This window comes from Bos indicus x Bos taurus, chromosome 9 (genome assembly GCF_003369695.1).
Source record: "Bos indicus x Bos taurus breed Angus x Brahman F1 hybrid chromosome 9, Bos_hybrid_MaternalHap_v2.0, whole genome shotgun sequence".
Classification (NCBI taxonomy): Eukaryota; Metazoa; Chordata; class Mammalia; order Artiodactyla; family Bovidae; genus Bos; species Bos indicus x Bos taurus.
In genome coordinates this window covers 68,331,395-68,358,881 of record NC_040084.1, presented here as the reverse complement: position 1 = coordinate 68,358,881, position 27,487 = coordinate 68,331,395, and the positions used below count along the sequence as shown (strand labels likewise).

Below are 27,487 nucleotides of genomic sequence, written 5' to 3'. Positions count from 1 at the left end.
TGGTCCACAGGGTCGCAGAGTCAGACACTACTGAACCAACTTAGCACGGCACACAGCTCCCCAGTTCCTCTTTTCGCCTGCTCAGCTGCCCTGCAGGGTGTTTAGGTTTCCTTCCATCCTATCTGTGGGGAACTGTGGCTGTTCCTGAGGCCTCCTCACTGCTGGATGGTCTCGCTGGCACAGGTTTTGATCATCGGTGACCCATATTCCTCTTCCTCTGCTTCCCTTGAGATACAGAGATATGGCTGGTTCTTGTCTCACCACAAGGTTTCTGGTTTTCCCTGGTTTTGACCTCCAGTGTTCTCATATGCCTTGGTTGCCCCATGGGCTAGTTTGGATCTGTAATAAGAACCTGGTTTTTCACTCCCATGGCCCCAGCTTACAGTTTCCAAGTTAGGCCCTTCCTAGATCAATGGCAACCCACTCCAGTACTCTTGCCTGGCAAATCCCATGGACGGAGGAGCCTGGTAGGCTGCAGTCCATGGGGTCGCTAGGAGTCGGACATGACTGAGCGACTTCACTTTCACTTTTCACTTTCATGCATTGGAGAAGGAAATGGCAACCCACTCCAGTGTTTTTGCCTGGAGAATCCCAGGGACGGGGGAGCCTGGTGGGCTGCCATCTCTGGGATCACACAGAGTTGGACACGACTGAAGCAACTTAGCAGCAGCAGCAGATCAGCTCTCCAGTCTCTCTCAGGAGCCGTAGTCCTGTGCCTCATCCAGCCCCGAGTCCTACATTGTAATTTATCAAACATTATGATTTTAAGGTGCCCCTTGCTGTTATCATCACAATCTTGACGTTACTCAGTTTTGAAAGAATTGATTGGTTTAAAAGACTGAAGAATTTAAGTGTGCTAATACGGCATCACAGTGCAATGGACATTTTCTGGGTTATTGCATCCAATTATTTTTTTAAGTTTAAGAAGTTTTCATATTATTGAAGAAATTTTTATAACACATCTCTAGAAATACTGCAAAATACTAGTATCTTTATCTCTGACTGTTCGTTAAAATGCTTAAGCCAGTGGGAAAAAAGAAAATTTGAGATCAGCTGCCCACCTCTGCAATGATTATTCACTGCTTATATGAGAATGGACAGGCAAGAACAATTTGGTATATTTCTGCATAACTAGTCCCTATTTTACAGTTTCCATTTCTTGCCTTTCACTACAATGTGCTTTTAGTTCCTTATGAAGTTTCTTTTATTTCTCCCAATTATTCCCTCCCCACTCCCATTTTTTAAGTTTCACTCTTATTCCTCTTCTCCAGAATGAATTTACAAAGTTCTAAAAGAGTCCTTTCCCTTGGAGGCCCACAATTTCTATGGCTGGCCTTTTTAATTTTTTCTTCTTTTACTTTGGATTGGAGTATAGTTGATTAATACTGTATTAGTTTCAGGTGTACAGCCAAGTGATTCAGTTATAAATACACATGTATCTATTTGTTTTCAAATTATTTTCCCACTTAGGTTATTACAGAATATTGAGCAGAGTTCCCTGCGCTACACAGTAGGACCTTGTTGGTTAACTATTTTAAATATAGCACTGTGTACACATAAGTCCCGAACTCCCAATATCTCTCCCTTCACCTTTCTCCTTTGGTAACCATAAATTTGCTTTCTAAGTCTGAGTCTTTGTTTTGTAAATATGTTTCATTTGTATTACCTTTTTTGTAAATTATTTATTTTAATTGGAGGCTAATTACTTTAAAATATTGTAGTGGTTTTTGCCATACATTCACATGAATCAGCCATGGGCGTACATGTGTTCCCCATCCTAAACCCCCACCCTCCTCCCTCCCCATCCCATCCCTCAGGGTCATCCCAGTGCACCAGCCCTGAGCACCCTGTCTCATGCATCAAACCTGGACTGGTGATATATTTCATATATGGTAATATACATGTTTCAATGCTATTCTCTCAAATCATCCCACCCTCACCTTCTCCCACAGAGTCCAAAAGTCTGTTCTTTACATCTGTATCGCCTTTGCTGTCTCACATATAGGGTCATCATTACCGTCTTTCTAAATTCCATATATATGTATTAATATACTGTATTGGTGTTTTTCTTTCTGATATTTACTTTACTCTGTATAATAAGCTCCAGTTTCATCCACCTTGTTAGAACTGATTCAAATGGATTCTTTTTAATAGCTGAGTAATAGTCTACTGTGTATATGTACCACAGCTTTCTTATCCATTCATCTACTGATGGATGTCTAGGTTGCTTCCATGTCCTAGCTATTATAAACAGTGCTGCAATGAACATTGGGGTACACATGTCTCTTTCAATTCTGTGTATTACCTTTTTTTTTTTTAAGAGCCTTGAATGAAAGCCTCTCTTTGCTCCTTTGGGCTGAGGGTAGAGAGAGAGAGGTGGAGCTAGCTGCAGGTAAACTGCAGTGAAGTTTGGCTTTGAACATGACAGACATGAGCTGACCGTGAGGGCAGAGTCCCATAAAATTCATTCTTCAGTGGTGTATCTATTTCCAATGTCCAGCATGGCCATGCCACTTGGCAAACATTCAATATTGCTTGACCAACCTAACCCTATTTTCTTTGGAGGCTGAATCCACTGAACCCAAAAGTTGCAAAATGGCAGCCTGGGATAATATGTTAACCTCCAGGCAGGACTCCTTTGGCTCATAGAGTATTTGTAAGTTTTTTAAAATGCCTTCTGATGGGAAGGTCCTGTCAAGGTCCACATTTCTTATCTTTCCCTTTTGTCTTACCTCAAACCTGCTTCTCTCATTTCAGGGACCTCCCCGTCACCATGGGCTCCCTATTTCCTCTGTTAAAACTCAGTCCATTCTTAGAGCATATCCCCGGGATGGAATGGTGAAAGCTTCCCACTTCTTTTGGTAGACTGTTCCACCCTAACAGGGATGCTTAATATCTTGCCTTGAACACAAACAACATGCTTCTCAGAATAAGTGGATGTTTTCAGTAAGATTTAAAGGCTCTTTTTTTCACAACACATGCTTTAAAAAAGAAGTCTTCAATGTGTGTGAAGCCTAGTCGACCTAACAATAACATTTTTAAATTTTTTTCTTCCTTTTTGTCACTCTTCACATCATCTGGGACATAGCCTGACAAATAGCTCTGAACCCTGGAGCTCCATTACACAGCTATCTAATGCCATACGTTTGATATTACTCCTGCTCTCATTCACCCCGTCTATTTTTAAGAATCATACGTATGTAGAAAAGGTATCTGCAATTAAGATTTTATTTTATTCATGTCAGGTATAACAAGTGCAACTTGAACGTACAAACTCTGAACAAAACATAAAGAAAAGAAAAGCTAACAACGAAAAACTTTTTTTAAGCAGACTCATGCAAAGAAACGAAGGGGCCATGGCAGATTTCATGGGCCCTGTTTTACCTTGAACTACAACAAAAGCAAAGGACCACGACAGACTCCAACAGGGTGTGTGGGGCAGGGCAGATGCAAGGGAATCCTACATGAGGACAAATGAGAGCAACTACAGAGAAAGTGAAACTTTCCCCAGAATCCAGACAACATGCTACAAACTTACTTTCTACTTTTAAAATAGTCCTTGGATAAATATCCAATCCTGGAAATAGAAGTTACATACATAGGCTGATAAAATAATTTACCTTTTGCGTTGGAAATGCATTCTTGCAAAAGAAACACTACCAGCTCTCAGTTTAAAGGGAATCAAGGGCTTTCAATTAAAGTGCATCTGTACGCTTCTATCCTGAGGCAAACACTTCTATGGAGAAGAGGGTCTCTCCAAAATGCAGCTTTAGGAAGTCACTTCCTGATTTGTGAGCATTTAGAATGTTTGCCTCAACTGGGGTTGCACCCTCAAATCTTGCCTCTTCAGTAAAATCTATACACTCTCTCTTTAGCCAACACTGAAGAAAACCTTTGGGTTTGGAGGACACTGCAAGGTCTAAGACAGAGCTCTTTTGGGATTAGTGTTTACATCGACAGAACGATCCCTTCACCTCTGCAAAGCACCACAGTTATTTCAATGACAATTACAGAAAAGCTCAATATAATCTCATAAATAGTTCAAGATCATACAAACAGCGCCCCCTTCAAATATAACTGTGTATTCCTTTGATATCACTGGAATCCTGTAAACACAGGGTACCACAATGCATGAGACTGATGCCATTCAAATACATCACCTTATTTATGTTTATATATTTTATTTTTTTAATTCCATTATTTATATACACGTTTTTGGTAATTATAGTCAAGATGCTGGTGAAAGTAATTTAACATTTCATAATTGCGTGCAAAAGTAAAAACACTGATTTAAAGGAAGGTAATTTTTACAACTATTCAGCCTCAATGAATCAGGACAAGCAGTTAGGCAATATCATGACTTGCAAAGTTATACTTAGCATAATGTTGCAATTCAAAATATGGCACAGAATTAACAATACAGGTAACAGTCCCACTGGCTACACTTAGCCAGGTTTTGACTAATTTGGTTTAAGTTGAAGTTTGATTATATAAAAAAGGTTCCTGAAAGTATTGAAAAAGAAACAGTTTACATGAAAGAGAATTCAACAATGTTTACAAAATGCCAAAAGTTCTTACTCTGCCCCCCCACTTTTTCCATAAATAATTAATGAAGTCCCCCTTCCCCCCACCCCCCCCCAGCCTCAAAAAGATTTACAAAGATAAATTTAGCTCAGTGAACAGAACCGAAAGATGACTGTTGTTAGACAGTACCTGGTTAAAAGCTCAAGCACTTTTGTAAGAATTCATATATATTGTCTCTTGAGGAATATAAATAATCTGATAGCATTGCTCTTTAGATTTTTGGAGACTTCTCACTTAGAAGTTACAACTGTCTTTGTGCTTTGAGTAAAATATGAGCTTTAAAGCAGAAAGCTGATGGTATTCAAAATTCACCACCTTCAAAGTTCATTGTGAGAGTTCTTCTCTGCGGCTTTGAACATCAAGATAGAATTGAAAATTTTGAGCGCTGGGCCCAACTTAATGCTCATAATTTTCACGATGTCTGTTTGGGTCATAAGCAGAAATGCCTCTCCATCAATTTGCTAAAAGGAGAGGAAAAAAGACAAAAGATTGTGAGTTGATTGGACACAGGGTCGTGGGACATATTCAAGGTTAAATTATCAGCTGTTTTCTACATGCAACACTAGAACAACACAGACAGGGAGTTCAGGTGTACAAACATTTCCTGATAAGTAGATCTTTCTTATATGTACGACCCCTTATAGGACTTATAGACCCTTATAGGACTGTAGCCTACCAGGCTTCCTCTGTCCATGGGATTCTCGGGCAAGAATACTGGAGTGGGTTACCATTTCCTTCTCCAGGGGATCTTCCCAACCCAGGGATCAAACCCAGGTCTTCTGCATGGGAGGCAGACGCTTTAACCTCTGAGCCACCAGGGAAGCCCTAAACAAACCCTTGTGTCGAGGGCTGACTTTCAGTAGATCGCAGCGAGGGAGCTGCTCTGCTACGTACGAAACCCTGACCCATATATGTGATAACACCCCAAATAGGGACTGTGAGCAAAGTCAAATTTATTCATCTGAAAAAATCAACCCACAGGAAAACGGGTTTCTCACAAGCTGCTTTGATGTGCAGCCATAAGGATAACCTCAGGTGGAAAGAAGTAAATTAAGAAACGACTTTCTAAAAACAGTAATTACTGCGATATATTGCTGGGTTTACTTTTTGTTTATGCTTTCATAATGCATATAAACTGTTCTAACTCCAGATATTAAGTATCTTGCTAAAGGCCCAAAACTCTGAAGGAAGACTTGGAACTTGGGGTTCTTGCCTCCCGTTTCATTACTCTTTCCACTGTGTACTCGTGGTTCTCTTCCAATGTTTTAACTCCACAAATTACAGCGACCTGCTCTTTGAATGTCTTTCTCAGGGCGTAAAGGGATGAATATATTCCTTCAACAAAAATGTATTACGTACCCATTATATTTTAAATGGGCTTCCCAGGTGGTGCTAGTGGTAAAGAACCTGCCTGCCAATTCAGCAGCCACAAGAGACCTGGGTTTGACCCCTGGGTCGGGAAGATCCTGGACGAGGAAATGGCAAACTATTCCAGGATTCTTGCCTCGAGAATCCCCATGGACAGAGGAGCCTGGCGGGCTACAGTCCCTGTGGTCACAAATAGTCAGACACGACCGAGCACATATTCTAAGTATTATTCTTGGGGCTGGGCATACAGCAGAGACTAAAACAGATAAAAACAAAATCAGCAAACAAAAACTCCTTGTACAGTTTACATTTTAGGAGTAGGAGGTAGACTATAAGAAAAGCCATAACAAGCAAATTGGAATTAATAATTCTAAAAGGTGATTAGTGCCATGACAAAACTGCTGGTTGAGGATGTAAGTGGGCAGTGGAGTCCGGGGTGGGAGGTGGCAGTCTGAAGGAGGACAGTTGGGATGGGACACTGAGAAGTGGAGTGAGCCATGTGAACACCTAGAGGAAGAGCGTGCCAGACAGACAGGAAAGCCGGTGTGTGTCTGGATAATGCTAGGAACGGCAAGGTCGTCTGTGTGTGGAACGGTGTCAGCAGAGGGCAGAGGACAAGAGGTCAGACGGTGAGAGAGGCGATGGAGTGTCAGACTGTAGCCCTGGTGAGGATCTTGGCTTTTACTCTGATTTAACTACCAGAAGGATCTGAACTGAGGAGAGACGTGATCTGACTTAACGCTCTAGCAGAATCAGCCCAGCTATGCTGGAAATAAATTCTAGAAGGGCAGAAGTAGAAGCAAGGCGGCTGGCTAGAAGTTACTGCTTTAATCCAACTGGCAGATGACAGTGACTCTGACCATAGAGGTCGTGGTGGAGAGAGAGCTAGAATCCTCATGCTTTTAAAATACACCCAATAGGGTTTTTCAACTGATTATATGTGGAGTGTATAAGAGAAACAGAAGTCAAGGATGGTTTCAGGTAACAGCCCACACCTGCACTGCAAATTTGCCTTTCAGAGATGAATTACAAGACTTTAGATTTGCTTTCTGGTTTTCGTCTAGGACTCGAACCCCACGCCTGCTGACCTGGTGAGACATTTGAGAGCAAGGATCGTGTCCTATTGCTTCTGAATTAACCCTCTCACCACAGCATCACATGTAGCAACATACACATGGCAGGCATTTAACAAGAGTTCACAGGATGAATGAAGAGCGGAATGAACGTATGAATGACACGTGAACAGAGAACATTCACTGCCTCATTCTTCAAAAGAAGGCTCTGCCTCAGGCTATCGGGTTGGTGCCTGAGGAGTGTCTCCAAAGATAATATGAAGAAAGAAGTTATTCAAAGAAATGACATATCATGTGAATTTGAACCTTAATTTAACTAAATAACAGAGCAATCTATACGGACTGTCTAGACATCAACAGAACCAAAAGTAGTGTTTATAAAATATATGTACTAGAAATTTATTTTTAAAACTGTTGCATCATTTTCAAAGGTTCTTTCAAAGAAAGAACAATGGCTCCCTGCAGGTATATAAGTCTGCTTAGGGATAGAAAATCGACTGAGAGGAACACAAAGACACTTAGGACTTGGGCCTTAAGCTCAAAATCTGAGTAACTGCAAATTAAAGATCCACTAGAAAGAAAACAACATTTCTGAAATAAGAACATAAGTCAGAAAAAGGCTGATGAAAATCAGATCCTTGTGCATTTTCACAGGCAACCACATACAGCATAAATGATAGCTAATAGTATATTGACACTGGCGACTGGTGGCTGAATTCTTGGCAGTCCTGACACTCTTACTCTGTTGCAATGTTCTTAACAGAAAATGTGCCATTTTGAACAGTGTAGGCTAAACACAGGCACAAACAAGATAACTTATTACTGCGGACAGCAGATGTGGGACAAAGACTTCTGAGATGACTTAGTCCTCACTGTACCTTCTGGGAGCCAAGATCACGTGATAATGGACTGTTCTGCTTGGAGGAGCTGACAGGCAAGTGGCTTATATCTAAAGTTCTCTAGTGAAAAGAGTCTCCAGCTTCTAGTGTAGTTAGAGGTCGAATTTCTTTTTGTCCTAATGCTCACTAGAGGTGGTATCATTATTAATCATCCCTTACATTGAAGTTTTGGACAGACAGATGAAAAAAACTAATAAAATAAGCTTCCAACAGTTGCTGCTGCTAAGTCGCTTCAGTCGTGTCTGACTCTGTGCAACCCCAAAGGCGGCAACCCACCAGGCTCCCCCGTCCCTGGGATTCTCCAGGCAAGAACACTGGAGTGGATTGCCGTTTCCTTCTCCAATGCATGAAAATGAAAAGTGAAAATGAAGTCACTCAGTCGTGTCTGACTCTTCACGACCCCATGGTCTGCAGCCTACCAGGCTCCTCCGTCCATGGGATTTTCCAGGCAAGAGCACTGGAGTGGGTTGCCATTTCCTTCTCCACTTCCAATGGCAGATGTTAATAAATGTAATGCATGTCAGTTAGTATAAAAACATGAGAAATGTGTAAGATCGAAGGGACTGTTTTAGCAATAATGGTAATATTAATTATAAGCATCAAATGAAGTTAATCTTGGTGTTAAAATGACACTTGAAAATTAAATAACGGGAACTAGTTTCACTTTATTAAAAATGAAACGTTGCTTATTTCCTGCTTTGGTTTCTTTCTGTGCTATATACTACATAAATGTATGCTAGTAAGTTTTGTGTTTTTTTTTAAATAATGAGTTTAGTGCTACTGCTGTGGGGCATCATAAAATGGTACAAACATTTCCTTTACTCCTCATCTTACATGTTTTTATACAACTGATTAACACTGCTTGTTAGACAACTCAGTATCACTTTGTCAATTGCAACATAACCCATTTCTTCCCTCCTCTGCCAATTGAGAATATTTCACTATTCACTGCATTTCAGTGCTGTGTCCCCCATTAAGAAACATACTGCAATTCAGTTGAACACTTACTTCATCTTTAAATACCTTTCCATGTTCTTCACATCCAGGTAAGCTCTGTATGAATTCTGACACCTGTTAAAAAATAAGATCAAAATTCCAGTTCTGAAACAGAAGCCAGACTCTAACTGGTACAGGTTCCAAATATCCAACCTATGTTGTCATTGTTTCTCTCAGAATAATTTCTTCTTAGAAAAAAAAAGACTAAGCCCCATACGCATTCATGTTGCCCTCTCCTTAAGCTGGTATTCCTATGTCAGGTCCCTGGCAGACAACGAAAGTAAAACCTACCTCATCCGTACTCCATTTAGAAACTTTACTGGCAGGAATGCCAGCCACTGTGGGGAGAAGTTTGCTCTGCTGCTCCCAGCGCAGGGGCAGACATGGAATTGGGGACTTAAAGGACAGAAAGACGGCCGACCGACGCTGCGCCTGCTGTACGCTGCTTTCTTCCCGGGCACCTGGTTGACAGAAACAATGTGAACTCACTCTCTGAAAAGTAGCAAAAAAAAAGAAAAAAAATACCCCAATGCTATGTGACACCCCCAAACCACAAGTGGCAGGAATACCAGGTAAAAGCACTGGTTCAGCATTACATTCACTGAGTAATTACACTCTCTTCATTTTTACCGAAGGTCATCATAAGAAACAACCTAAAACTCAACTGACACGTTTGTCATATCGCCATTTCTGAAGACATGTACCATTACATCAGTAAGTGTTGCCTTTTTAATACTTCAGGGAAGAAATCTGCACCGGAGCTTTAGTGACAAAGAAAATAACTCTCAACCTAGGAAATTATAGTTGGTTCTCTTTTGCCTCTGGATGTCCTGGAAGTAAAAGGAAAGTATGTTCAAGTCCATCTACTGAGATTACCCTGTAGATACCATACCTGTTCTCTCCTTTTATCTCATCTCTGCTTTGTTCTTCCAATTTCTATTTACTAATTACACTGACTTTTTAAATAGCCACCTTATCTTTTTTGAAAATGGATATGAAATTATTGCAATAAAAATAAAACAAATGCAAACGCCTTTATCCAAACCTAGTTTTCTCCAATTCTTTTAAACAGCCTCTTAAATAAATGATTATTTGTCCTTGGGACTCTTGACAGAGTTTGTTAATCATTATCTCCTAAGATCCTTCCAGAGAAGGCAATGGCACCCCACTCCAGTACTCTTGCCTGGAAAATCCCATGGACGGAGGAGCCTGGTAGGCTGCAGTCCATGGGGTCGCTAGGAGTCGGACATGACTGAGCGACTTCACTTTCACTTTTCACTTTCATGCATTGGAGAAGGAAATGGCAACCCACTTCAGTGTTATTGCCTGGAGAATCCCAGGGACGGGGAGCCTGGTGGGCTGCCGTTTATGGGGTCGCACAGAGTTGGACACGACTGAAGTGACTTAGCCTAGCATAGCATAAGATCCTTCAGAAAAGAAATCTTTCCTGAAAACGACTTAACTCAAAGCCCTTCAGAAGAAAGGCACCTCCCTCATACTTAATTCTCCCGTCTACCCACCAGCTCAGCAAGAAACAGAAGTGGGCAGCACACCCAGAATCCCCTGCAATCATACCCCATGCCACAGAGAAACCACTGCCCCAACTTCTAACACCACTGCTTTTTGCCCTGGTTCTGAACTGCAGTTTGATGAAAATTCCATTTGGTATCTGGCTTTTTTCTCTCAACAGTTTGTGCAATTCATCCACATTGCGGTACGTAGTTGTAGCTGACCTGCTCTTTGCTGTATGGGTTTTCATTGTTACGACTATTTCACAATTAATAGTCTGATGAACATTTGAGTTGTCTCTAAGTTCTGGCTATGACCAACAGTGCTGCTGTGAACACTCCTGTATGTATCTTTTTTTGAATATATGAATACCTTTCTGTTGCATATATACTGAAGAGTGCGGCTTTGTGGATATAGCATTTGTGTACTTTAAGCCTCAGCAAATTCTGCCAGTTTTCCAAAACAGCTGTGCAGTACACACCAACTAACAGTGTAAAAGCGTTGCACATGTTCCATACTCTCACCGACACGTGGTACTGTCTTTCTTATTGTATTCATTTTAGTGAGTGTGTTGTGCTACACTTGTGGTTACAACTGTAATTGTCTGATAACAAACTTGACAATCTTTTTTTAAGTTGTTATAAAATGAGTTCATATATTAAAATTTTTTTTTACCTATACATGTATCCATTCTCTCCCCAACTCCCCTCCCATCCAAGCTGCCACAAGACATTGAGCAGAGTTCCCTGAGCTATACAGTAGGTTCATTGGTTATCCATTTTAAATACAGCAGTGTGTACATGTTGATTCCAAACTCCATAACTATCCTTTCCTTTCTTCCTTTCCTGCTGATTAACATAAGGCTGTTCTCTAAGTCTGTGAGTCTGTTTTATTTTTTAAGTAAGTCCATTTGTATCATTTCTTTTTAGATTACGCATATAAGGGATGTCCTATGGTGTTTTTCTTTCCCTGGTTTCCTTCACACAGTATCTCTAGATCCATCTACGTTGCTACAAATGGCATTATTGTGTATGGTAAGGATGAGTCTTCCACATGGATTTCTAATTGCCCAACCATGACTGAATGAAAAGAAATCCTTTCCCTGTTGTACTACAGTTCCAACTTTAAAATAAATATAAATGTGCTACTAAAGATTTCTGATTCTGTTCCACTGGTGTCTTTATACCAATCCATGGATTTTGACAACCCCCATTTTATAAGTGTACTGATGTCTGTGATCTAGGTCTTCTTCAAGATTGCCTTGACTATCCTCACCCCTTTGCACTGCCAATTTTAGGATGGGCTTGTTAAAAACAAAAATGCTAGGATTTAGACTAGAATTATCACTGAATATACATCAATTTGGTGAGAGACAACATCTTCACAATATCAAGTCTTCCAACCCCAGAACAAAGTGTCTCTCTTCATTTCTCTGGATCTTCTTTAATATCCTTCTTCAATGTTCTATCATTGTTGTGTAGAGGCCTTGCATCTCTTTTGTTAAGTTTATTCTCATGTATCTGAGGCTTTCTGTTGCTATTATAAGTGGTACAATATAAAATTTTATTTTTATTTATCTATTTTTTTTGTCTGTGCTGGGTCTTCTTTGCTGCATGGCCTTGTTCTAGCTGCAGTATACAGGGCTGCTCTGCAATTGCAGTGTGCTCATGGGATTCTCCAGGCAAGAATACTGGAGTGGGTTGCCATTCCCTTCTCCAGGGGATCTTCCCAACCCAGGCATCGAACCAAGGTCTCCTGCATTGCAGGCATATTCTTTACCATCTAAGCCACTGGACCTGCCTAGAAATTTTATTTTTATTTCTTCTTCTTCTTCTTTTTTTTTTTTTTGCTGCACTGGGTTTTCTTTGCTGCATGGGCTTTTCTCTAGTTGCAGTGAGCAGGGCTACTCTGTAGGTGCAGTGTGCAGGCTTCACTGCAGTGGCTTCTCTAGTTTCAGACTATGGGCTCTACAGCATGTGTGCTTCAGTAGTTGTGGCTCAGGAGACCCAGAGCATAGGCAATAGTTGTGGCAAACAGGCTCAGCTGCTCCACAGCATGTGGGATCTGCCTGCATCAGGGATCAAACCCATGTCTCCTGAATTGGCAGCCGAATTCTTTACCACTGACCCACCAGGGAAGCCTAGGGGTACAGTTTTTTTTCAACCTATTTCCTACTGTTCTACTGTTGATCTTGAATAACTTTTCTCTTAAACTAGCCTAATCTAAATTTGAATTGCTCTGAATGTTAGAAAAGTCACTATGCTGAATTTGAAAAAAAAAAAAAAATCTGTCTTACTGGAGCTAACATCCACTAGCCCTGGTTCTTCCTGAGTGAGCTTATATAGAAAACTGTTTCCCCGTGAAACATTTCAATTCTTCAAATATTTTATAAAAAACCCTTCATGGTCCTTCTTTCCACATTTCATCCAGCAAATCTCACATAACTGGATTTAAGGTTTTAGGTCCTCATCCTGTTCTACTGAAAATCTATTATGAGCCAAATCCCTTGAAATGCACAGAAACATGACTCCAGATTTTTTATTTGAATATGTGATATACATTCAAATAAACGTGCACAGACTTTGGCTCAAGTAGCTGGCTCAGTGAGAACAGCAGGGAAGAGTAGGTCTGAATGTGTACAATGTGCTTCAGAGAACAAAGCCTTTAATTCTGCAAGACATTTCTGCCACCATCATTTTATAAGGGTCAGATTTCTTATCACTTTCCTCTCAAACTGCTTACCTACATGAAAAATATTATTTTTTAAGGAGTATTCTGTATTTCTTGACATTTCCCAAGATGAAAATTTACTAAAGGTATATGGTCAAACTTTTTCTCCCCACTCTCTCACCCTAACCCTCCTTCCTTCCAGGGAAGAACACTAATTGAGTAACCAGCCCTCTAGAACACCTCTGACCAAGATAAGACTTTGGGAACAGACATTCTGCAAAGCAGAGCAACAAGATAGGTGGAACCTGATTTCTTTGATCCTATTGAGCACCATTAAATCCTGGAGCACCTACCTTTGAACTTCCTCCATGTGAGAGAGAAATAAACTGCTGTGTAAGCCATTTGTATGAATTTTATATCACATACACACACACCCCTAATCCTAATCACTACTAAGGTTTACTGCAATAGCATTTATAATAGTGAGAGACAGGGAATAACTAGCTTAGATATCCATTAGAGATTACTTCATTAAATAATGCTGCATCAATCCACAGAGGGAATATTTGATATTATTTTATAATTAGTATAAATATTTATGTGAAAATGGTTGTAATGTTACATAGTTAAAACACTGCAGGCTACAAAATAGCTAATACAATATTTCAGATATTAAAAAATCCAAAATGCTGCCCAAAATTTAGAAAATGGTGTGTTAGAAGATAAAATCACAAGTAATTTTGATTTTCTGCTATTTGATTTCCTGTATTTTCTAATTATCCTACAATAAATGTTATCTCGACAATAATTATATAAAACCAGAGACTGATGTTGAATAAGCTATTTATTATTACTAAAAAATCATACCAAAAAAAAAAAAAAAGAAAATCTTTCTTTCATGACCTGGAAAGCAATTTAACGCATTTTTGGAAATATAGTATTAAAACATCAATTGCTGAGCTTCCTTAATATTGGAAGCAAGAAAATATTAGATGGGAATAGTGTCAGAGAAATAACTTTGTGGATCTTTGTATGGTTTTACCACTACTTCATCTCTCTAGACAATCAAATGAGGACTATTTTCTTTTGTTGATACTTCATGAATGGATAGTAAAGGCCTGCCTCTATCATTTACAACTACTTACACGAAAATCATTCACAGAGCAATAATTTACTCAGCATTTACAATGCAATTTGGAAGGCTACATTAATACAGCATATCCTTGTAGACTTCCTTGAAATGAAGTTTAATAAATAATGTGGTTATCCAAAGTAGAAGTTTGCAAATACAAATGTCTGTCAATTCTGGCTGCAAATATAGGTATTAAAATTCTTGATTTGACTTCAGGGTAGGAAAAAGTGAAGTAGAAGATTAACTCTTGTGAGAAGACAGATCTGATAAAGGTGATCCTGAAAGAAATATATCCTCCAATGTTTCACACAGAATCAAGACAATAAATCTTCAGAATAGAGACCACCTTCTAAACCAAACATGAAATCTCCTAGAAGAAAGAGATGTCCTCAGTATCACAGAACATGAGAACCTGCATCGTACAGGACTGTTCCCGTCAGGGGCCCGGAGAACCCCAGCAGAACCACAGGCAGCCCAAGTCCCAAAGAAAAGGAAAAGTACTCTTCACGCTCTCCGCTGCTTTCAGACTCAGACTCCATTCTGCTTCCTATTTCCAAGCCTGAATACTGCTAATCAGCAAGCCAACCATGACTTGCCACTTGTCCCAACTCATTCTCCTCCCTTTAAGCCAGTGACAGAAGTGAGACCAGAATCTTCAAATGCTTTGTTTCATTTTTATTTTCAAAACAGCACTAGGAGGTAGCTATCCTGAAGACGAGAAAAACACACTGTCAGGGCAAAGCCCAAAGCCCCACTGTGAGCTAGTGGAAGCATCAGAAAGTGGCCCTGGGTCATCTGAGTCATGGTCAAGGGGGTGAGTTTAAGAGTCAGATAAAACTGGCTTCCCAGGTGGCACTAGTGGGAAAGAACTCGCCTGTCAACGCAGGAGACATGAGATACAGGTTTGATCCCTGGGTGGGGAAGATCCCCTGGTGGAGGGCATGGCAACCCACTCCAGTATTCTTACCTGGACAATTCCATGGACAGAGCAGCCTAGCGGGTTACAGTCCATGGGGTCGCAAAGAGTTGGACATGACTGAGGCAACTTAGCATGCACTCAGACCAGGATTTAAAACCTGTTCTGTCACTAATCAGCTCTAAATTTTGGCTATCAATGCAACTGAATTGTTGCAAGGATTACATGATATTTTTAAAAATGCTTATTCCACTATCTGACATATAGTAAAGGCTCAGCAAAAGGGAGAAATTATTCCTATCTTGAAAGAAAGGCATATAACTGAGAGTATATTGAATATAAAAAGGCAAAAATGAAAAGGAGTCAATGGCCCTTCTAAGTTAATATTCCATAAGTCTATAAAAAAATGCTCTTAATGTGAAAGGAAAAAAGCCAGAAGAAATGGGATACATCTGTCAACCAATCTTTTTAATGGAGTTACACACTGGTGACTAAATATAAGAAGGATGAACAATAACAGTGATTGGGTAGAATAAATGGATCACAACATCAAGGAATGTGGATAAACTTAGCTCCAAGATCCTACACTCAAGCATTAAAAATATTTGAGGATCATTTCAAGGTTAACAACCAAAATAAAAACCAACTTCTATGGAAGCAAAAAGCAAGCCTGATTTTTCAAGTAAGAATCTAGCACATTACAAAATATAATTCAACTCTCTCTGCCCATCAGCATCCATGAGAAAGAACGTTTGCAAAAGGGAAAGAAAATTACACCTTTCCCAGGAATACAAGAGTTTAAATTTTAAGGTCAATTTATAGGATCCTTTATTAATGGGCCTTCCTACAATGGAGAAAAAGAGTTATTTTATCTTTCAGGTAAAGGAAATAGAAGTCAGCAAATAGAGAAAGAAGAAAAATGTAATGAATTGTATTTAGTAAAGGTCTCCAAAGGTCAAATTCAGTAACACAGTAGGAATCATCAAAAAGTTGAAAAGGTTCATAATCACACATATTGTATGGAATTAAATTGAAATAACAGAAGAAACAAGGTAGGAGGCTTTTTATTAGGGGAAGTGTTTTTAAAAATCAATTTGCTCTAAGACTCCAAATAAAATAGCTCTCATGGGCTTACTGAGTCTTAAATCCTACTGACTATAAGGAATATAGGGTGGCTTGTTTTCAGTCTTGATATTGTTTAGTTGCTAAATTGTATCCAACACTTTGTGACTCCATGGGCTGCAGCATGCCAGGCTTCCCTGTCCTTCACTATCTCTCAGAGTTTGCTCAAACTCATGTTATTGAGTCAGTAATGCCATCCAACCATTTCATCCTTTTTCATCCCCTCCTCCTGCCTTCAATCCTGCCCAGCATTAGGGTCTTTTCCAATGAGTCGGCTCATCACATTAGGGGGACAAAATATTGTAGCTTCATCTTCAGCATCAGTCCTTCCAAAGAATATTCAGAGTTGATTTCCTTTAGGATTGACTGGTTTGATCTCTTTGTTGTCTAAGGGACTCTCAAAAGTCTTCTCCCGCACCAAAAGTCGAAAGCATCAATTCTTTGGACCTCAGCCTTCTTTACGGTCCAACTCTCACATCCATACATGACTACTGGAGAAACCATAGCTGTGACTAGGTGGATCTTTTCAGTCTCCTCTATACTAAATAGTGCACAAATTGCAAGAGGATTTCTCTCCTGTCTCCTACGCTACCCTCTAATCAGGCTAGATCTGGGAAGGCTGCTTCCACCCTGGGGAAGGGCATTGTGAATGAACACTACGGAGCACGTACTAAGCTCAGCATACCTACCTGACCCTCAATCTCAGGTGTGAAAGAGGAATTCTACCATACCCAATGGGAGCATTGAGAGGTAAGTTTCTTCACAAAAAATGTGGGGAAACTTCTCTACACTCAAAAATGATTTAAAAAAAAAAATCACCATGAGGCCTTTGATAAAAAGTTACACAAAACATCAGGAAAGGAGCATTAAATTATTGACAGAAGAGTTTCATGATTTTTAGTAAAACACAAGGGAACATGACCTCTACAAGACAAAAACAGGCTATGAAAAGAAAAAAGAAAAAAAAAAGCTAGTGCAAGAAATTAAAGGAAAATAAAACCACTATTAAAATTCATGTTAAAGGCAGTAAATAGCAGACTTGACAGAGCAAGAGTAAGATATTCCAACTTGAGATATATGCTTAGAATATCAAAAAATGTACAAGTTGTTGAAATATTATAATGCTTCCACGTTGGATGGTAACAGGCCCCTCCACCCTCAGAAGTCAGGCACTTGAGGGACTTCCCTAAGATGCTGTAACTAAGTACACCACGGAGCCTCCAAACTGCTACAGCACTAAAGCTGGTGTTTGTTTTAACTGTCCTGTTCAGTGTTGGCTGTCAAACCAACTGTTAAATATTTTGAATATCATCCTTTGGATCTAACCCAAGAATAATAGGCATTACCAGTCAAAAAGCAGAGCCATCACTTTGCCAAACAAGGTCCATTATAGTAAAAGCTATGCTTTCTCAGGTAGTCATGTACGGATATGAGAATTGGAGGCTAAGCACCACAGAGTTAATGCTTTCAAATGCTGGAAAGACTTTTGAGAGTCCCCTGAACTGCAAAGAGATCAAACCAGTCAATCCTAAAGGAAATCATCCCTGAATATTCGTTGGAAGGACTGAGGCTAAAGCTGAAGCTCCAATACTTTGCCACCTGACGCAAAGAGCCGACTCACTGGAAAACACCCTGATGCAGGGAAAGATTGAAGACCAAAGGAGTAGGACGTGGCAAAGGATGAGATGGTTTGAAAGCATCACTGCCTCAATGGACATGAATATGAGCAAACTCTGGGAGATAGTGAAGGACAGGGGAGCCTGGCATGCTGCGGTTTGTGAGGTTGCAAGGAGTCTGACATGACTTAGCGACTGAACAGCAACAATACCAAATAATAAAAATGATAACGGAAGGAAGTTTTCTGGATTAAAAAAAAAAAAAAGCAAGCTCATAACATCTCAGGCAAAATAATGAAAGAAGATTGAATTTAGGAGTCAAATTCATTGTTTAAAACCAAAAGATTAGATTTAATTTGGCTGGCCTAACTCCACATATGTGAAAGGATACTGTTTTTCATTTTTGTTTGATTTTTCTTATAGGAAAGTCAGAGACCAAGTGTAGCAGACGTGTAGTATGAGCCAAGTGTGGCAGACGCTGCAGCACGCCACCCAAATCACCCTTCAGAAACGAGACCTTTCACTCTCCTACCTTGTGACTGCTGATGCCTCACAGCTACCTCCCTCTCCAGAAACTGCCCTAAGCCAAACGGAGGTTCCTGCCCTTCTCAGCCAATATCCAAGGAGTAGTCAATGCAAAGATACGAAGGTGGGATTCTCCTGCCTAAATCTGAGATAATTCTCAAGATTCATCCAGAATTCCTTATGGGATCAACTGAGGCTTCTGCTGTAACTGCATCACAACTCAATTTCTCATTCTGCCCACTGCTGCTTCTCTCAACTCTCCCACTGGTATTGCTCCCGAGTAACCACTAACAAGACTCCTGCACACACCACTCTCAATGTCTGCTAACAGAGAGCCTCATCTGAGACACTAGGTCATGGCTCTATACCTGAGAGGCAGAAGGACAGAAAGAACTAAACACATCCACACACTGACTAGGATCTGAGATATTCCCAACATCACCAAGATACCATAAGAGCTCATTTTGTACTGAAGGTTCATGGGGTCCAGAGAAAGAAAACCAACAAACTCTTATATGGTAAGGTCAGCAGGTGAAATTCAAATCTTTTCCAAACAGAATGAATCTGGAAAAAATTTCAAAAAAATTATAATACAAAGCTAAGAAAGCAGTTAAATAAAAGCTAACTATGATAAAAAGATTTTACTACAGAAAAAATTAATTTTATGAAAGTTTTACATAAAATGTTTCAAAAATCTGGAAATGAAGGGAAGTTATCAAACTCATTTTAGGAGGCTAAAACTGGATGAGATATTAATAGGCAAATTTTACTTAGGAACATATGTGCAAAAATTCTCAAAACAGCTTGTTTTTATGAGGCTCCCTTTCACTAATGAAAAATAAGACAGCATAAAATGCATACTAAACTACAGGTTTTGTAGGTGAGAAAAAGACTAAAGGGTTATATACGAATCCTAGCAATGTTTGGAAAGAATAATAAAACAGAAAAACTCAGGTAATTCAAATCAAGAAAAACAGGATAAAAATATACAAAGTTTGAATAGACAAAACTACCATGAAAAAGAAAGAACACCATGCATATCACATTAACAAACAAATTCTCCATTAAATAGACTATTTTGAGGGTGGGGGGGTGAAGGATCAAAATCAGCTCAGTAAATCAAGTGAAAAGTGAATTATATCACCAAGTTAGGAAGAAACTGAAAAGGCTGAAAATCACTGCTTTGCTGCTGCTAAGTCGCTTCAGACATGTCCAATCCTGTGCGACCCCATAGACGGCAGCCCACCAGGCTCCCCCGTTCCTGGGATTCTCTAGGCAAGAACACTGGAGTGGGTTGCCATTTCCTTCTCCAGTGCATGAAAGTGAAAAAATCAAAGTAAAGCCGCTTGGTCGTGTCCGACTCTTGGCGACCTCATGGACTGCAGCCTACCAGGCTCCTCCGTCCATGGGATTTTCCAGGCAAGAGTACTGGAGTGGGGTGCCATTGCCTTATCCTTCCCTCAAAAAGTTCAGAGCCCAGAAGATTTTACCATGACTCTATCTAAACTTCCAGGGATCAGATAATTGCACACAATAGACACTTACTTCACAAGGCTACCACTCCTGCTATTACCACTGCTGTTACAGCTAATCCTGCAGCCACTGATGCATTCACTTCTCGTAATAATCCAGTGATGTGGGCACTACTCAGAAGCTGAGACACAGAAATGTTAAAATGCTTTCCCCGGAGCCAGCCGCACAGCTGGTACTGGTGGAGCTGAGACAAGAATGAAGGCCGTGCTCCTAACCACCATTCACTAAGAAAGGCTGACGCTTTGGATTAAGAACCCAAGTGGCGCTAGTGGTACAGAATTCACCTGCCAATGTAGGAGACATGAATTCAATTCCTAGGTCAGAAAGATCCCCTGGAGTAGGAAATGGCAACTCACTCCAGGCTTCTTGCCCAGAAAATGCCATGGACAGAGAAGCTTGGCAGGCTATAATCCAAAGGGTCACAGAGAGTCAGACACAACTGAGCACAGCAGCACAATACCTTGATGACAAAACCTTCACAAATTGTTTTTCTTTTCCTTTCTAAGTGACTAGAAACATTTTAAATAATCAAATACTTGCACAGCACTTATTATGTACCAGGCGCTGTTCTAAGCAAGTTACAAATGTTACTGTACTCAATCCCCATAACAACTGTGGGAGGGACTACCTCTATCAATCTTTTGGCAGATAAGGAAACAAGCACTGAAAAGTGTTCAGTGAAATGTCTAAGATTACACAGTGGACAGGTGGGAGATCACAGATGAAACCCTGGCCATCCGTAGGGGTTTGTAAATGGTGTAATATTAGACACTATAAAATATGCTGAGGACAGCAGAGGATACAGCTTTTAAATTAACCATAAATTACTGCTTTATGAAAATCAGATATGGAAATCCAAGCATCACTTACAGAATAGGTCATTACAGGCAAACAGTCCTTAGGTGTCATTCTATAATCTTACAAATAATCTAAACCCAAGAAAGCACATGACAGGCAAAGTCCTCAGAGGCAATCATTAAAATCCTAATCCAGCCAACCTTTTCTTATAAAAATAAATAGTAATTATAAAGCCATGTGTAAATTATAAATACAGGTTATACTATGAACAACAGTCATTACAACTTCATTGCTCAGTTAAACTACTGTAATATCTATTCAGCAAAGATATAAGACAAGTTACTTTCTTCAGAACAACTTAAAACATTTGCTCAAGTGATTTTCTTTTCATTTTGAGGTATTAGATTAAGACCATATTACTTCTATTTGTATGTCAACATGTTTTGAGATGAGTCTGAAACATATGAAGCAAACGACATCAACAATGTTAAAAACACACTACATGGAGCAAATAGAAGGCCTTATTCAAACTCTACACACAATATTCTACACAGATGTGAAAGGGAATATAAATACAGGTCACAGATGGATCCATCTCGTTATGAATTGTATACCAAAATTATCCTGAACAATAAACTTTTATTGCTTGCAGTAACAGATGAAGTCTGTCTTTAATATAAAAGGGACTGCTACATTCCAGTTTTGATTGTTGAGTATTAATCGTAATACCTATCGATAATATGAGAGTATTATGGGTACCTCTGGCTTCATGTGGTGTCCTCAGCTCACTCTCTGTTCTCTCTTCAAAGTCTTCTTTGACATCCTCAGCACGCTGGTCTCTGAGAAAAATAGAAATGTTTAAAGAAATGGTTCAACACTGCACCTCAGAAACTGTTACTTAAAATTTAAAAACCAATGATATCATTAAAATGTTCGAAAGGATTTTTAGCTTCATTAAGAAGCAATTAATACTAAGAACATCTATAAATGTTCATTTCCTTCATTATCAATTTTCATTTACTGTTCAGAAAGCTAAGAATGAAAAATGTGGCTACTGAATAGTTCAACTTCAAATTGAGACACATGTTCATGAGCAATATTACTTGCACTGTTTGGTAAAACTACAATTTCAAGGAAAAAGAGGGCTTTAAAGTCCACATCATTTAATCAAGTCACCATATACTACTCCGCTCTGGGATTTGAGATTGAGATTGCTCAGGAGAATCAAACTCAATTCTAGGAAGCTTTTCCTGGCTTAAATAGGTTAAATTCATAGGCTGAACTGATTCCATCTCTTTCTGACTAGGAATGACCTAATGCTAATCGAACCATGCCATGAATGCTCTAAAATGGAATGGACCCATTACAATCCTAATTCAGAGCTTTACCCTGAAGTCAGGGACAAAAATGGCTTTAAAGGAAACCAGGCCCAGGCTATGTATATTTTCTTTAAAGTTAAATTTCAGGGATTTAAAAATTTTAACTTAATCTATTATATACTCAGGGTTCAAAATGAATACTTCATAATATTTTATAATCCTCTGTACTTATGTTCTGTTGTTTCATATGCTGTTACCTTTACAAATATCCTTAGTTTCTTGAAGACTCAGACCACACTTTTGCTCAGTGTTAAGAAAAGGGAAAATACCCTTGAAGCCAAATATCCCAACAAAATATAAAAGAGTTTTATAATCTTAATTACTGAAGCACTTATTTATTCCCTATTTGTAACAACAGTAATTTAACATAACGATGTCAACACAGTAAGCATGTGATAAATAATATATTCACTACTTCTTTTCTTAGAAAGATCACTTCCAGAGATACGTGAAATTTCATTGGAATCTGAGCTCCCTGGCTTAGTGTATACTGAAAACAATCTTTACAACTGCTGAAGGATACTTGCTTATTTGAGAATGGAAAGAATCACTTTTATTATGCAATAAAATTTTTTTCTACGAAAAATCAATTAATGACTCTGGAGGCTCTTACTCCATGGAAAGTGGGGAGATAGAGGTACAGTGAAAACAAGTAGGAAAATTAATGATAACTGGAAAAAGGACATTAAGTAATAACAGAAAACTGTCTTCTATGTAAAAAGAATTGATAATTACATGTTAAGATCACATTATGCTAAAAATAGCTTATGTGATCTTCTCCATTTGTTTCATATTAAACTGGAAATAATAGTTTTTGAGTCCACAAATTTATCCGTTATTGTGGCCACTGAAAAAAATGGTCTGTGGATAGCTAATCTTAATGCTTGTTATAAACAATCACACATTAGAGTGATGTATCTTAAAACTGGCATTTTTCTGAGTCAAAGGAAACAAATTCCCAATTAATTAGCATAATTACCTAAAAGCTTTAATTAATATTGTTAAAAAAGCCCCAAATAAAACACCCCAAAAAGAAAACAAAAACCAAAGCCCAAACTGAGTCCAAAGGCTAAAATTAAGTCCTAGATTTTCCTGAATATTTCATTTTTTATGATTGAAATTGTCCACTAATAATTAATGCTTATTTTTGTGGTTTCAGTAAAGTATATTATATATTCCCTAAAAGTAAACTTCATTAAAATAAAGCTATAAAGACCAAAGTATGAGGGAAGTTCTTTTGTATTCTTATGCCCAAATACAATATGGATGATTTATGAAATGTAGGAAAAGAATCATTTTCTAGGAAGAAACAGAAATAGAAAAGGAAAATAATATGTTTGACCCTAAGAGTTTCTTTGTGCCTGATCTGCCATTATCTATCCCCAAAGAGAAGCAAAAAAGAAACCTTCTGCTCTTATTCACATTGCTTCATTACAAAAGCATGTTCAGTTCTCATTTTCCTTACTTTAAACTCATGATATTTCATTAAACTTAACCCATATAAACTTGGGAATCTATAAATATGGATATTTATTTGCACCAAAACAGAACACTACAAGAAAGGTTTACTGAATGTTTTACTTCCAATTAATATATTGAGCCTGCTAACTCCTTAAACTTAAAAGTGATTAAGTCCCCTAGGGTTCTGATGTTTCCTTTAGTGAGATGGTTGGTGGTGTGGGGTCTATCTGAATAGTCTATTAGAACAGGTATTATGAAATAGATGGGTGAACAGAGCCCCTTAAGGAAACAGACTCCTGATCAAGCACATACAGAAATGTGGAAACAGTATTAATGAGAAGTAATAAGAAAAGTTAATATACTTAGAAAGATACTATGCACCAAGACTGGCTGAGTTCTTTACATGTCTGATATTTCATAACAATCACTGGAAGAAGGTTCTGTTGTTACATTCGCTCAAACTTGGAGGTTAATCCCAAATTTTCAGAACTAGTATAGAACCAGGTCTTAACACACCAAAATCTATACTTAGAAATAATTATTACTTGTTTTTTATCCTTGTGTTTTTCCAGAATACAGTACACATCCCTATTATATACACTTAAAGGAAACTTCCTTCTTGTATCATAATCTTATTAAAGTTTTCAACTGTCTTTTATTGATAAGGTTAGGAATGAAGAATCTGACTCATTAATATCCTTTCTTGTTTTATATTTTACTTAAAAATCACTTTCTGAATTGGACAACCAGTATTTCTCTCACCCATAAGTTTAGAAATTTCATTGCTAATTCTGATTGAATAGGAACTGTTATGAATTTCTTTCTCTATGCAAAAATGAAACGCTTTATCAAGGATATTAACTTTCCAAGCAAAAAGTTATTCTAGCTATACCGTCTTCCAATTATAAATAAAACATGTTTATATCAGAATGTCAAAACTCTGGGACAATATTATTACACACTCTGGAACATAGTACAAGATATGCTTATTGAAGATTTTTTTTTTAAATGACAACCCAAAATATTTTTATGTTGTACTTTAATATTATGATTTTGCTCTACTTTAAAATTCTTATCTTCTCCTCTGGATCACCATTTTTCACTACCAACAATTTCTATTAGGAAGGGAGTACAAGCTGATTAGGCCCAGGGTGTGTATTATAACGTGGAGAAAGCAGCCCAGCAGTGGTGACATGTACGGTCTTTGAAGGTGAATAGACCCGGTTCAACTTTCAGCTCTGCTACTTACTAGTCCTATATGACCTTCAGCAAGTTACTGAACTTCCCTAACCCTCAGCTGCATCTTCTGTAAAACAAGGATAATAAATCCTTTAACTCACAGGCTTTGGAGGGATCAACAAAATAATGTATAATAAGTGCTTAACGCACAGCCAGACACATAAGTAGGAGCATGATAAATGTTTCCCTTGGGATTTGAGAATTTTTAAGAACCAGTTTATTTCAACATTTCTTTAGCCTGAATTGAAATATAATCATATTATATTTAGCTATATAATCATATATATTTAGCTATGATTATATTTCAATTCAGGCTAAAGAAATATTGAAATAAATTGGTTCTTAAAAATTCTCAAATCCCAAGGGAGACTACTGTATTCCGGGCACTTTCCTAAGTGCTTTTACCTGTGTTAGATCATTCAATCCTCATAATGTCTATGTGAGGCAGATGCTGTTATTACATTCCCATTCTAGAGACAAACCTCTCTTGGTTACATGTTTACACAGCTAGTAAGTAGCAGCCTAGGAAGTCTGACTGTAGTCTGGTTCATAACCATTTATCTAAAGGTTGTTTCAAAACCTGAGAAAAACAGGTTACATAAAGAAAACAGATGTCAGTAAACAATTGTATCCTAAAATGTAAGTAATTCTTAAATATTAAGTTACCATTTATCATGCTCCTACTTATATCTTACTCAAGGGCTTCCCCAGTGGCTCAGTAAAGAATCTACCTGCAATGCAGGAGACCTGGGTTCCATCCCTGGATCGGGAAGATCCCCTGGAGGAGGGCATGGCAACCCACTTCCATATGCTTGCCAGGAGAATACCCATGGACAGAGGAGCCTGGCGGGCTCTTGTCTATGGGGGTCGCAAAGAGTCGGACACGACTGAGCAACTGAACTGAACTGAACTGAGTGACTAAGCACAAAATCTTAGTGAAGAATACTCTGTAGGCTTTTAATTAAGACAGTGGAATCCACTCAAATGGAAAAATGTTTTCTTTCTGAGTCAGCACCCTTTTTTTTTTTTTCCTCTGTAATTATGTGTCATGCTTTAGATGTCTTACTATCTTACTCAAATTAGACTTTGTGGTAAATATTAGTGAAACAAACATTAAAAGAGTAAATATATAGCAACAGGATAGCATCTGAATGCAAACAGCTGGATTTCTTCAAGCTTATTTTTCATTTAAAAACAATCCCTAGCCAGTTATGTTTCAATTAGTCATCAGTCTGTTAAAAATAATACTGAAAAAATATGAAACAATTATTCTGTTTCAATTCAGGGATTTTAGCCAGCTCTCTAACTCCAGCATGAATTTGGCTTGGCTCATACCTCAAAACCACTCCATCATTCTCCTTCCAGAATAGCTTACTCTAGCCTCATTGGGGCTTTGTTAGAACTGTAAATTACCTGTACTTCCAGGAACAAGTGGGGACACAGTGAATGTTGTGAGAGCTGTAAGAAATGTAGCTTCCTAATTTGAATATTAAAAGGATGTCTCTTTGCATACCCCCAGCACTTTGAAAAAAAAGTTTTGGGGCTGAGGTCACTAACAGGTAAAAAAAATCAAATGGAAATCTTAAGAGTAATATGTTAGAGGAAATCTAAAATTAGAGAACCTGAAATTGTCTCCAAAATGCCTCCTACAAATGAAGAGAAGATTGTGCTGATTGTGTCCAAACAAGGAGGTCGCCACATTCAAAGGGATTAGAAAAAAGTGGCAAATAAAACTTTCATGTATGTCTACAGTTAACATTTGAATAAAGATATTTAAAAATTAAATTCCTTTTGAGACAATACACGAACAATAGTTTTAACAGCATTTTTCCTAACACAGCTCAGGAAAGGTCAACACAGTTTACTATTTACCTAATGACTACAGATAAAAAATTTTGATTAATAAGGCTGCGTGCACGCTAAGTCACTTCAGTTGTGTCCAACTCTTTGCGACCCTATGGACTGTAGCCTGCCAGGTTCCTCTGTCCACATCATTCTCCAGGAAAGAATACTGGAATGGGTTGCCATGCCCTGTTCCAGGGGATCTGCCCAACCCAGGGCTTGAACCCATGTTTCTTGCCTCTCCTGCACCGGCAGGCGGGTGTTTACCACTAGCGTCACCTGGGAAGCCCTAATTAATAAGGCTACTAACATGTTAGTGAAAAAAGGAATATAATGAGTAAGTAAATATAGTGGATGTTATCAAGATGCCAACGAAACTCCCCAGTAAAATGAATTCCTCAATTAATTTATCAATTCTTGTATAAGATGAAAAGCCCTAACCAATAAGGTGAGATTTGGGAAATAAAGATCATGTCATAAGAAGAGCAGGACTGCATTGCTCTCATGCTGCTGTCATAGAAAAGGAGAACAGATGTTATTTTCTAGTGTATATAAAAGCATCTCCTGAGTCAAAAATAAGTGCTATTCAAGGAGATAAAGTAAGACCCTGTTATAATATTGTTCTAACAACTTCCCATGCATCAGCAATAACAGTCATCTTTTCCTTACACTCTGAATGGGTGCCTTGGTGTCACAGCAGTTGGCATCTGGATTGGAAGTGTTTTAATAACCCAGCTCCTCCCTAGCGTGCATAAACAACTGCATAGATTTGATGCAGATTCCCAAGAACTGGAATATTTGAAGAGTTTCACAGTTCCTAATCCG

General features: G+C 38.6%; 1 protein-coding gene across 13 annotated transcripts in view; it reads right to left on the bottom strand.

The window, feature by feature from the left end:
- Nucleotides 1-3,210: 3,210 nt before the first annotated feature.
- Nucleotides 3,211-27,487, bottom strand: part of L3MBTL3 (L3MBTL3, histone methyl-lysine binding protein) — a 104,866-nt gene continuing 80,589 nt past the window's right edge. For all 13 annotated transcript variants that reach the window (XM_027551508.1, XM_027551516.1, XM_027551518.1 and 10 more), the window contains 4 exons: nucleotides 21,501-21,580; nucleotides 9,212-9,381; nucleotides 8,933-8,995; nucleotides 3,211-5,045 (listed from right to left, as the gene is read on the bottom strand). In XM_027551508.1, the coding sequence (XP_027407309.1) occupies nucleotides 4,902-5,045; nucleotides 8,933-8,995; nucleotides 9,212-9,381; nucleotides 21,501-21,580 (457 nt within the window). In that variant the 3' untranslated portion in view covers nucleotides 3,211-4,901. The remainder of the gene's footprint in view (nucleotides 5,046-8,932; nucleotides 8,996-9,211; nucleotides 9,382-21,500; nucleotides 21,581-27,487) is intronic.